This window comes from Pseudophryne corroboree, chromosome 2 (assembly GCF_028390025.1).
Source record: "Pseudophryne corroboree isolate aPseCor3 chromosome 2, aPseCor3.hap2, whole genome shotgun sequence".
Taxonomy (NCBI): domain Eukaryota; kingdom Metazoa; phylum Chordata; class Amphibia; order Anura; family Myobatrachidae; genus Pseudophryne; species Pseudophryne corroboree.
The window spans coordinates 401,147,320-401,160,515 of NC_086445.1; the positions used below are offsets into that span (position 1 = coordinate 401,147,320).

General features: G+C 46.0%; 1 protein-coding gene across 1 annotated transcript in view; it reads left to right on the plus strand.

Moving 5' to 3' along the window:
* The window catches only part of CDC16 (cell division cycle 16), a 170,805-nt gene that overhangs the window by 103,050 nt on the left and 54,559 nt on the right, over nucleotides 1–13,196 (plus strand). The window contains exon 6 of the mRNA XM_063953395.1: nucleotides 9,578–9,737. Within this exon, the coding sequence (XP_063809465.1) occupies nucleotides 9,578–9,737 (160 nt within the window). The remainder of the gene's footprint in view (nucleotides 1–9,577; nucleotides 9,738–13,196) is intronic.

The window sequence follows — 13,196 nt, forward strand, 5'->3', positions numbered from 1 at the left end:
GCAATTTTGAAAGGTTTATTATTAAGAAAACCCAACAATAGGGTTTAATCAAAGAGATGTCCAGTGTCCTGGGGAAGGAAACATTAACTTTAATGTTTACATCCTGGTACTTGACATCTTTTTGCTGTCACCAGTTTTCCAATTTCAGGAGAAATCTTATTGGATGTGATTACTTTTAAAACTGAACCAAGATGAGTCTGTCATTCTGGACTTAGCAGGAGACCTGTTTCCTTTCATTAATGAGAATAATTGGGCACACTGGTAGGTACTTCCAAACATTGAAAACATTTTCACATGCGAACCTGCAAGTTTCTACAAATTGTGCAGGCAAATACTTATAAAAGTCAGGTACACAAAGTTATTGAATTGAATTTGCGCTTCAAATTTGAATAGCATTGAATCTCGCACAGTGTGAGGGTGCCTCTCCTCTATATAATAATACCACATATCAGTGTGTGCTGGGAGCTGTTATTCCCCATCATGTGTCACTGTACAGACCCCTCTCCTCTATATAATACAGGTTGAGTATCCCATATCCAAATATTCCGAAATACGGAATATTCCGAAATACGGACTTTTTTGAGTGAGAGTGAGATAGTGAAACCTTTGTTTTGTGATGGCTCAATGTTCACAAACTTTGTTTAATACACAAAGTTATTAAAAATATTGTATTAAATGACCTTCAGGCTGTGTGTATAAGGTGTATATGAAACATAAATGAATTGTGTAAATGTACACACACTTTGTTTAATGCACAAAGTTATAAAAAAATATTGGCTAAAATGACCTTCAGGCTGTGTGTATAAGGTGTATATGAAACATAAATGCATTCTGTGCTTAGATTTAGGTCCCATCACCATGATATCTCATTATGGTATGCAATTATTCCAAAATACGGAAAAATCCCATATCCAAAATACCTCTGGTCCCAAGCATTTTGGATAAGGGATACTCAACCTGTAATACCAGTGTGTGCTGGGACCTGTGTTATTTCTTCTCGTATCACTGCATTCCCCTCTACTGTAAATAATAATAAAAATACCACATATCGGTGTGTACTGGGAGATAATTAAATTAATACTGCTTCCCTTTACCATCCCTGCCAGTGTCACCTTAGATAGAGGGGACACAGGGGGCATGTGACTGCAGGGACAGAGGGGGCTGGAAGAAGGGACACATATTCCATGTTAGAGAGAAACCACTATATAGTTAAGACTTGCCTATATAGTGGTTTCTCTCTAACATGGAACATGTGTCCCTTCCAGCCTCCTTTGCCCCTCCAGTCCAGCCACATACTCCCTGTGTCTCCTCTTGCTCCCTGTGTCCCCTTCAGCTGCAGACCCTCTGTGCCCCCTGTTCTGCGTCTATTCATCCTCCAACCCTTGTGCCAGCCGCCTACAATTTACCTGCTTAGAAAGCCGTCTGCTCTTCTTCCAGATGAATCTTGCATTTTGTGGGCAGCCGGGCACACACACATACAGGGCGCGGACAGCGTGACTTCATCAGTGCTAACGGTGCTGAGCAGGCAGGATAGGGCTGTGGGTAGAGGTTTGTGGAGTCAGAACTGCAAAGGTAACTGGGCATGCGCAGCAGCTCCCCCCGCGGACATTTCCCTGTCTCTACATAGACTAGTTCTGCGCATGCACAGAACTGTGAATGCTGCCCCGTTCATGGTAGCTGGGCCGCATTCAACTGGTTTATACAATAGTAAATACAAAATATTATAGTTTCCAAACCTTCATTTTAAAGAAGCCAGTTATGGGCACAAGATTTTGTGCATGGCATTGCTGGGGCATACCTCCCCTCTAAGCTTTCTTGGGGAAGTCCCATTGTCAGAATCCCCCAGATTGGACGAAAGAGGAAACATACAGTTTTACTCCCCATAAAATCAATTCCTATGAGTCCACCTCATGGACATTGGGTTGCCGTCCTGTCTTTATTTTGTTTCTGTTTTTTATCGTGCTTGGTGCAAGTTTGTTTACTTCATCATTAAGCTTTGTTAAATAATGACTGAGTTGCCAGCGGAGGCAGGAGGGTTACCGTTGAGGGGGGGGGGGGGGGGGGGGGTTTCAGCCTTAATACCATTAAATATTTTGGGCCTGCTTCTCATCCTCCCCATTTAACATTAAGCTGGGTACATGCTATACAATGTGCAAATTACTGAATTAGGTATCTTGCATTGTTTGATCATGGTGTGTATACACTTGACAATGCGGTCGATTTGTTGTTCCAGTTTGGCTCCAAACTGCTAATCAGCCAAAATATAGTCGAATGTGTACCCAGTTTTAATTGTCTACCAGTGCCAGTGCCCCTCATAGTAAAAATCCTGTTTTATTTATTGTGTGTATGTATGTATGTGTATGTGTATATATATATATATATATATATATATGTTTATATATATATATATATATATATATATATTGTGGAACATGGTGATTTATACTTTTCTTGTTTTTCCTCACAACAGTTTTGTTTGCTGAATATCATGTAGAAGTTTGTAGGGAATACATGTGTTTCACCGGCATACAGGATGCCGGCTTTTAAAGTATACCGGCTGTTGGGAATCCGGCGAGAGTCTTCTGAACGCCGGGATCCCGATAGCAGGTATTTTAATTGCATCCTATTACTAGAACATACTGCCACGTATCCGAGATCCTACTTAACATCCAAAGTTACAGGCTTGGCCATTAAATAAACTGCAGTGTTAGAAGCAATGTGTGCAGTAACAAACATTTTAACTATTTACATAATAGCACTTTTAATGTAACAAACTACATGATCTAATTTGTCAGTTTTTGCCTTAGAATGTTGTTAGGTTTTCTATTATAGAAGCACCTTTCAGAGATGGTTCTCTTTTTATCTAAAGCTGATCGCAGTATGCTGATGTTAATCAGCAAAAATACCATTTATTACAGTACATTAGTATATATTGATCAATACCCCTTACATGGATTTTCTGTATCATCCATAAGTGATACTGGGAACACTTATTATGATGGGGTATAGATGGGGTCCAAAGGAGACGGTGCACTTTAAATTACTTCAACAGGGTGTGCTGGCTCCTCCCCTCTAAGCCCTCCCTCACAGCGCAGTTTAGAAAAACATGCCCTCAGGAGAGGATGCACACTCTGGAGCTCCAGAGAATTTTCTTCAGATTATTTCCATTGTTTATTATTTTCATATAGGCTGTTGGGCAACAACCTACCTGCACCGAGGGACGTTGGAAGGGGGGAGGGTTGGGGGGGGGGGGGGGGACCGACACCGGCCTCCTGGTGGTGCTGAGTCGGATTCCACTGACAGGACCGGTCCTGGGGGTCAGTGTACCACAGACATTGCGCTCTTGAGCAGACACCAGCAGCATGCCACACACCCCCAGCATGGAGCGTGAAGATCAAGAGTGGTGAATGTTGCCGGGGGAATACCGCTAGTAGGGTCCCCCCAATCCTTGGTGCGGGGCGCGCATATGGACTCCCCCTGGGATGATCCCATAGCCCCCCCCCCGCGCAGACTGGCAACACAGTGGAAATAGGTGATGGGGCCTCATTTCACACACTATTAGGAGTCTTTTGCCAGTATAAAGATTATTATAGCGCCGGCGCCATTGCAGGGGGCGGAGCTATCTCAGAGTGGGACCACAGGCTTCCTGGCGCCATTTCTGTGCATGCAGACACTGCAGCAGATTGCCTGCCCCTCCAGGGGTACTCCAACAACCTACACACGGTACAGGAGTTATTATAAGGGGGAGAGCCGCGGCAGGAACCTTAAACAGGTTACTAACACATAAACTAACCATATAACCTTGCATTCTTACTAAGTTTGTTAAGGCTGGTGTGCTGGTTCCTCCTCCTTGGGTTTCTTTCCACACATACTGGGCTGGACTGGCTTGCTTGTACCTCTGTCTATATGTGTGTGGTGGAAGTGTACTTCATATCACTCCGGGTCCCCCCCCCCCCTCCCCCCCCCCCCCCCTTCCCCTCCCCTACTGGGTGACTAAGCTCGATAAAGTTGGCTCAGACTGGTTTTCCTCTAGGTGGTGTGTATTCCCATCTTATAAGTGAAACAATGGTGGTCATTCCGAGTTGTTCACTCGCTGCCGATTTTCGCAGTGCAGCGATCAAGTGAAAAAACAGCAAAAATGCGCATGGTTTGCAGCGCGCATGCGCCAAGTACTTTCACACAAAACTTTGTAGATTTACACAAGCTCGAGTGACGTTTTTTCATCGCTCGAGTGATCGTAGTATGATTGACAGGAAGTGGGTGTTTCTGGGCGTAAACTGGACGTTTTCAGGGACTGTGCTCAAAAATGCAGGCATGCCAGGTAAAAACGCAGGAGTGGCTGGAGAAACGAGGGAGTGGCTGGCCGAACGCAGGGCGTGTTTGTGACGTCAAACCAGGAACTGAACGGACTGAGGTGATCGCAGTCTAGGAGTAGGTCTGGAGCTACTCAGAAACTGCAGGGAATTATTTAGTAACAGTTCTGCTAATCTTTCGTTCGCTATTCTGCTAAGCTAAGATACACTCCCAGAGGGCGGCGGCCTAGCGTTTGCAATGCTGCTAAAAGCAGCTAGCGAGCGAACAACTCGGAATGAGGGCCCATGTTGCCTACTACAGAGGATAGACAAGGCAGCAGTGGATGGGGGAAAATACACAGGACTATGAGTGCCTGCTATCTTCGAATACTATGATGCTGACATGTATAGACTAACTAGCTGCTGTTAAACAGGAGCTTTTAAAAGTCTGTGACAAATCTAATGTATAAAAGATAGAGCACAGACAAGCGTCTCACCCTAATATTCTAACAGCACAGAGATGCATGTTACTGACTGTCCTCCTCTAAACATATGGGGGGGAATTCAAATGTTTGAAAAGTCGGTTGGGTGTCTGTTTTTTCTAGAGATGAGCGGATTCGGTTTTACTCGGTTCTCAAAACCGAATATTATTGGCTATCCAAAACACGTGACATCCGTGAGCCAATAAGATTCGGTTTTGAGAACCGAGTAAAACCGAGTAAAACCGAATCCGCTCATCTCTAGTTTTTTCAAGTCTATTAGATAGGAAAAAACAGGCACCGAACTGACTTTTCAAACAATTGAATATCCCCCATGAAGAGGAGATGCCAGGGATTGAAGGGGAGAGAAACTAGTACTTAAAGAAGTAGTAGAATAAGAGATGTGTTACATATAATTCTTCAGGAAAATCTCCATTAAGGAGTTAACTGATTCTTTCAGCCCTTGACCCTCCCTACTGTGGATGGAAAGGTCTGGGAAATCTCCTTACAGTGGGTACCTTGATATCTATACTGTCCAAGTAAACAGTACTACCTGTTCAATGGGTTATCTCTCTAAGAGAGCCTGCTAACCCAAAAAAATAAAAAATTCCCCCTGACGCCTCAGTGTCACGCTTGTTTAAAAAGACAGTAATGCTGGTTCCAGGGGCTACGGCCTTAAAGGAACCCGCAGACATGAAAATAGAGACGTAAAATCTATTTATGTTGCAGCAGGGGCATCCGAAAGGCTAGTTATTGCAGGTTGTTGGGTGACTCACGCCATGCATACTTGGGCTGGTAACCTTCAGGAGGGCCTCACTGGGTATAAGTCCCTGGCTGATATGGTGATGCTGATTCAGCACATCCAGGATTCTGCCTGCTTCCTCTATGATACCATCAAAGGAATTGGCGTTATGAATGCCCGTACCTCTGCCATGGCAGTTTCTACATGCAGAGCGTTATGGTTACGTCAGTGGGTGGCGGAGGCAGAGTATAAAAAGAGTGTGGAAGCCTTACCCTTCACAGGAGATTGGCTGTTTGGAGGTGAATTGGATACCTGGATTTCGAAAGCGACCGCTGGAAAGTCCACATACCTCCCCTCTGCTGCTCCGCCAGCTAGGCGCTCTTACACTGGACCTTCTCTGCAGTCCTTTCGGACCCAGCGCTTTAAAAGTAGAGCCAGGGGTGCCTCAAATGTGGCACGAGGATCCAGAGGTAAGTCACGCAAACCTGCTATCACAGGTTCTCAGAACAAGAACGTCAGCTCTGGCTCCTCAAAACCCTCAGCATGACGGTGTCCCTCTGCTCCAGGGGGATCTCAGGGTGGGAGCTCATCTGAGATTCTTCAGCTCCATTTGGAACAGCTCCTACCAGGATGCCTGGGTAAAGGACCTGAATCTCCCAGGGCTACAAACTGGAGTTCGACAATTCTCCTCCTCAAAGGTTTTTCAAATCGGGTTTACCGGCTTCAGAAACCATGTGCCTCACCCTACAGGAGGCCATTCAAAAGTTAGTCCAGACCCAGGTCATTGTTCCCGTGCCACTTCAGCAATGGGGCGAAGGACACTATTCCAGCCTTTTTGTGATGCCCATTTTTAACTTCAAATCGTTAAACCCATATCTGCAGGTTTTCCGGTTCAAAATGGAGTCTTTGAGAGCTGTGATCTCAGGTCTGGAGGAGGGAGAGTTCTTGGTATCTCTGGACATAAAGGACGCCTACCTCCATGTCCCATTATGGCCGCCTCATCAGACATTCCTCAGGTTTGCTCTGATGGAGGATCACTATCCGTTCTGAGCGCTGCCCTTCAGCTTATCCACAACCCCAAGGGTTTTCACCAAGGTGATGGCAGAGATGATGTTACAACTTAGGGTTCAGGGGGTGAACATTGTCCCCTACCTTGACGATCTGCTTATAAAAGCAAGGTCAAAGGAACTTGTGCTGGACAGCAAATGCACATCCCTGTTGTCATGCCATGGTTGAATTCTGAACTTTCAGAAATTCCACCTGCAGCCAACCCAATGCCTCCAGTTCCTGGGGATGATCCTGGACACGGTGGCTCTAAAAGTCTTCCTTCCTGCAGACAAGGCGAAGGCGTTTCAGGAGTTGGTTCGAGTGGTTCTACAACCAAACAGGGTCTCGATACATCTTTGCACCCATCTGCTGGGAAAGATGGTGGCCTCCTTCGAGGCCATTCCCTTTAACAGATTCCATGCAAGGACTTCCAAGTGGATCTCCTGAAGAAGTGGTCGGGTTCGCATCTGCAGATGCACCAGGTCAATACGTCTGTCACCACAGGCCAGGATTTCTCTTCTGTGGTGGTTACAGCCCTCCAACCTATTGGCAGGGAGGAGCTTCGGCATCCAGGATTGGATCTTCGTGACCACAGACTTTGAGACTGGGATGCTGTTACCCAAGGGGCACAGTTCCAGGGCAGGTGGTCGATACTCGAGGCCTGCCTTCCGATAAACATACTGGAACTCAGAGCGATATACAATGCTCTGCTTCTGGGGGCTCCTCTACTCCGAGGTCAAGCCATTCAAGTTCAGTCAGACAATGCCACAGCAGTGGCATACGTCAATCGTCAAGGAGGAACAAAGAGTAGGGCCTGCATGCGGGAGGTATCCAAGATACTCCTTTGGGTCAAAAAGAATGCAAAGGCGGTGTCTGCCATTTTCATTCCCAGAGTGGACAACTAGGAGGCGGACTTCCTCAGTCGTCACGACCGCCACCCAGGAAAGTGGGGTCTCCATCCACAGGTGTTCTGGATGATAACAGATCTGTGGGGAAGTCCGCAGATCGATCTGATGGCCTCTCAGCTCAACAATAAGCTTCCGTGCTATTGTTCCAGGACGAGGGACCCTCTGGCAGCGGCAGTGGACGCGCTGACAACACCGTGGGCTTACCAGCTAGTGTACCTGTTTCCTCCAATTCCACTGTCCCCCAGGATTCTGAAAAGAATCAGAAGAGAGGGAGTACAGGCAATTCTCATTGCCCCTGACTGAACTCGAAGGGTTTAGTATGCGGATCTTCTGGCCATGGCAATAGGAGACCCCTGGGCCCTCTCGCTAAGGGAGTATTTTCTTCTGCAAGGGCCGTTCGTCTACCCGGACTTACGGTGGCTTCGTTTGACGGCATGGCGGTTGAGCAGAACATTCTAGCTAAGAAGGGTATTCTGGATAAAGTCATTACCACCATGGTTCAAGCCAGAAAGGCTGTCACGTCAAAGCACTACAACCATATCTGTAAACGATACATCTCCTGGTTTGAAGGCCGCGGGTGTCTGGCTGCGGATTTCAACCTGAGGCGCTTTTTGCGTTTCCTACAAGCTGGTGTGGATATGGGCCTACAGTTGGGCTCCATAAATGTTCAGATCTCTGCCTTGTCCATCTTCTTCCAGAAGAAATTGGCTGCTTTACCTGAAGGGTGTCCTTCACATTCAACCTCCCTTTGTGCTGCCCACGGCTCCTTGGGATCTCAACGTGGTTCTGAAATTTCTACAGTCCTCTTGGTTTGAACCTCTGATGTCAGTGGAGGACAAGTACCTCCCATGGAAGACGTTTATGCTCTTGGCCTTGGCTTCTGCTAGGCGTGTTTTAAAACTGGGTGCTTTGTCCTGTAGGAGTCCCTACCTGGTCTTTCATGTGGACATAGCAGAACTCAAGACTCGTCAGCTGTTCCTGCCAAAGGTGGTCTCTGCGTTCCACCTAAATCAGCCTATCGTGGTTCCGGCTGCTTTGGCCACTTCCTCTCTTCCTGAGTCCTTGGATGTGGTATGAGCCCTGAAGATTTATATCAAGAGGACTTCTGCCATCCGAAATTTGAATTCCCTCTTTGTGCTGTATGATGCTCGCAAAAAGCATCGTTCGGCTTCAAAGCAGTCAGTTGCCTGTTGGATTAGGCTTATTATTCAACAGGCCTACGCTTCGGCGGCCTTTCCTATTCCTAGGTCTGTCAAGGACCACTCTACGAGGTCTGTGGGTTCTTCCTGGGCTGCTGCCCGTGGTGTCTCAGCCTTGCAACTGTGCTGGGCCGCTACCTGGTCAGGGACAAACACATTTGTCAAGTTCTCCAGATTTGATACCCTGACTACGGAGGATGTCCAGTTTGGACATACGGTGTTGCAGGCGTCTCAGCAGGTTCCCATCCGTTCTGGGAGCTTTGGGATGTGTTCCCAGTATCCCTTATGGATGATAAAGAAAAGAGGATTTTAATTACCTACCGGTAAATCCTTTTCTCGTAGTCCACAAGGGATACTGGGCACCCGCCTCTGTGCTTCACCTTTCCTGCAAGTTATTGTTCTTGTGCTATTATTATCAGCTGTTGCTGTTTTTTGGTTTCACTAGCGGTTGCTAGTTTGTTGTTGCTGTGTGCTGGTTCGTTACTCTCACCACTCGTGTATGGTCATGTTTCCTCCTCTCAAGTATGTCCTCCTCCTTCGGGCACAGTTTTCCTAGACTGAGCAGTGAGGGAGGACATAGAGGGGAGGAGCCAGCACACCCTGTTGAAGAAATTTAAAGTGCTCTGACTCTTTTGGACCCCATCTATACCCCATCGTAATAAGTGTTCCTAGTATCCCTTATGAACTACGAGTAGGTAACAAAATCCTCTTTTTCAAACAAGTTTTATCTTTTGTTTATCTAATTTTTCATTTCTGTTTTTTATGACTGTAAATGACTCTGAATGGCCTGACTTACATGGGTATAATCTACAGGTTAAACTCAGTCATAATTATTATATGTTTATAATTGTTGTGTTCATTTATACTCTCTGTGGGAGTCTCATGGGGTGTCTTAATGCTTTCTTTGCAGATTAAAAGCTCCATTTGCCTTTTGCGTGGAAAGATCTATGACGCTCTGGATAACAGAACGCTGGCAACCTATAGCTACAAAGAGGCTTTGAAGTTTGATGTTTACTGTTTTGAAGCATTTGACCTATTAACAGCGCACCATATGCTAACAGCACAAGAAGGTTAGTAAAGAACATCTCTGCCATCACTACAAATATATGAGGTGTTATTTCTTCTTTTGTGTACAGTGTAAATAATATACATCCTAACAGTGCATGTTTTCAGGGTGTCCACATGAAATCACAAGCAAAATAATTAGTACCACCACCCCCTGCAGCTCTTTTAGAATGTGTCAGCTAGTAATGAATACATTTGTTTTCCAGCAAGGAAATATGGAAAACATGCACCATAAGGGTTTCCAGAGACATATATTTCCTAAGCCTCCACCAGGCATGTCCACTTTCTCTGTACTCTACTAAATGTAATGCTAAAAATCATCCTTTACTAAAAACCCCTACTTCCATACTAGTATTAGCTCTCCCTGACTTTCCAGACTAAGGGCTGTATTCAATAACTGTTGGAAGCTGCCGTCTTGTCGGAAAACACGTGAATCGGCGGAATATTCAATGATTTGGCCATTCTTGACAATGCCAATCCGACTTTTTTTTAAAGTCGGTTTGACATTGTTGGAAACGGGGCTAAACCTGTCGTATTTCAGCCGTGAATCCAACAAAACATGTGGATCCGCAGCTAATCCGCGGATCCACGTGTTTTCCGACAAGTCGGAATTTGCCAACCTGTCGGAAAACGGCATCCCCATTGAATAGGTTGGAACAGTTTGCGACCTAAAAAAGTCAGAAACTGCCGTCTGTCCGACAAGAGGGCAGTTCCGACTTCAATTGAATACCCACCTATGTACTTGTGAAGGTGAGAATCATTTATCCTACAATATAATACATTATACCAACGGATTTTTACACACCTGCTGGATTTCCTACTGTACCTTTAGGACAGTGGGAATAATGTACTCTAGAGAAGGCTGTGATATACAATAGGGCAGCAGCACCAGCTGGGAGACTTGCACTACCAGTATTTGAGATTGGAATAAGTGGGACCTGTTATTGGGTAATCATCAGCTCTATGCTCTGAATGCCAGAGATGTGAGCAAACTTTTTTAAGATAAATGTTTCAACCTGATTAAGTTGACTCTTCTCACTAACAGCTTGCTATCTGTGGAGAACTGTAATTTGAGCTATTTCTTGCAATAAGCTGATCCCGGCAGTCAAAATGGCGACGCCAGAATCCCGACACTTCGGAATGTCGACACCGGCATCCCCGAATAGTGTCATTATCCCGGTGCCGGAAACCCGACCGCCGGGATCCTGAACGAGCGTCAGCCGAACACTCTGACAGGTACGCTGTGAGTTGAGGAAGGGGGTTTAGGTTTAGGCTGCAAGGAGGGGGGGGTAGGTTTAGGCACCCCCGGGGGAGGGTTAGTTATAGGCTGCGGGGAGGGGGGTTCAGGTGTAGGCTGCGGGGGGATGGTTAGATTTAGGCTGCAGGTGGGGGGGGGGGGGGGTTAGGCTTATGCTGGGGGGGGGGGGAGATTTAGGCAACTCCGGGGAGGGTTAGTTTGGGGTAGTGTTAGGCTGCGAGGGGAGGAGGGTTAGATTTAGGCTGCAGGTAGGGGGGGTTAGGTTTATGCTGTTGGGAGAAAGGGGGGGATTTAGGCAACTCCGGGGAGGGTTAGTGTTAGGTTGCGAGGGGGGGGGAGGGTTAGGTTTCGGCTGCAAGAAAGGAGGGTTAGGGGGCCTTCCCCTGTCGGGATTCTGCACATCGCAATGCCACGGTCGGTCTTCTGACCGCCAGCATCCCACACTGCAGCATTTCGATCCCAACCTGCAATAAGCTACTAATACCACTATTACTTCTACTGCGAATACTATTATTACAGAAAACAGCTTTATTAACATAAAGGGCGGTATTCAATTCTATCTGCCCCCTTCTGCACCCGTTCGTGTTAAACTGTTTCTGACGATGGGCACGATATCATAATTTCAGCTCGCTACCCCCTGGGGTGGCGAGCTGAAATGTGCAAAAAGTGACCCGTTTGGACACCCAAACTGGACTTTTTCGCGATTGCACACATTACTTTAGTTGGTTAAACCCGACTGCTATGGGCCCTATAGGGGCGATAAGGTGATCAATTGAATATCGCCCCACGATCTCTCGTCACTAAAAATATAGTCATGATACTGTTGTGATAAGCTATACTTTCAGAAGAAAATTACTGATCTGCAGAATACATAAATATATATACAAGCAGACTGAAGTATATGATTATCACAAAGAAAAAAATAGCTTAAAACTGGCGCTCTCTCTACACAAATAAAAGATCTTTAATATTGACACGCAGAAATCCCCTGTGTATTCTCTCTTCTGGAAAAACACTTACAGGTGGTTTCTTTCACGTGTGTCCATAAAGGTATCTTTAAACGGCTTAACGATTTCACCCACTGGTATCACAGTATTCTTTCAATATTTAGCTTGACAGTATGTAACTTACATTAAAATTCTGTCCCGCGTTCCCATAAAGGTATCTTTATCCTCTCTGTATGTTGGTGTCCAATAGGGATTCCCAGCAGAACACACTTGTTTTCCAAAAAAGGATTTTTATTTAAAATGCAAAAAAGTCATAAAAAATAATAATAGGTAAGTCCGCATACATGCATTGGAACTGGGTGTCGGCAGTTGATGTAAAACCCCGTGAAGAGACGCACCGGCTGCAGACAGGTAAGCGTACCGCACGGAATCTGAATCACCGATCTCCAGGACCTTCTGTATGCAGACACAGGACGGCTTCGACGCGTTTCCGGGAGTCCACTCCCCTTTTTGAAGTGAAGTATATGATTGGAACTGCTCATAAAGCCGTATTATTGCTGGTTTTATTATTTGAATTCATTCTAATTGTTGTTTTTATTTTATACTGGTCGGTGTGTGTAAAAAATTTTTTATTGCAGTAATAAATATCCTGCTCCCAGGCTCTCTTTCCCCTTTTCCTTCTTTATGTAAGTCTGCTTGGCCAAACTTATAGGCCATACACACTGGGCGATATGACTGAAAGATATGAATGATCTCGTTCATAAATGAACGAGATACCGTTCATATCTTTCAGTGTGGAGGCACAAGCGATGAACGATGCGCGGCCCCGCACTCGTACATCGCTTGTGCCACGTCGTTTGTGCATGCAGGCCAATATGGACTATCTCGTCCATATTTGCCTGCACAGCTATGGAGCCGGGTGACGGGGAAAGTGAAGAAAATTCCAAGTGTCAAAAAAGTTTTTGCGCACTTTCCCATTTGCTCCTGAAGGTAGGAAATCCTGGGAAGAACCCCCGGGGGTTGATGTATCGGTCTCTCGACTGTCCAAAAAGGCGGTGCTGCCTGCCTCGGGCTCCTTTACCATGAAGGATGCTGGGGACAGAAAGATAGAGACTACACTTAAATCAATTTACATAGCAGCAGGTATATCGCAGAGGCCGGTCATAGCAGGTTGATGGATGATCCATGCCATTCACACATGGACTATTCAGATTCAGGAGGGCCTCTCCAGGGCTTTGCCTCTGGTCACTATGGTTACT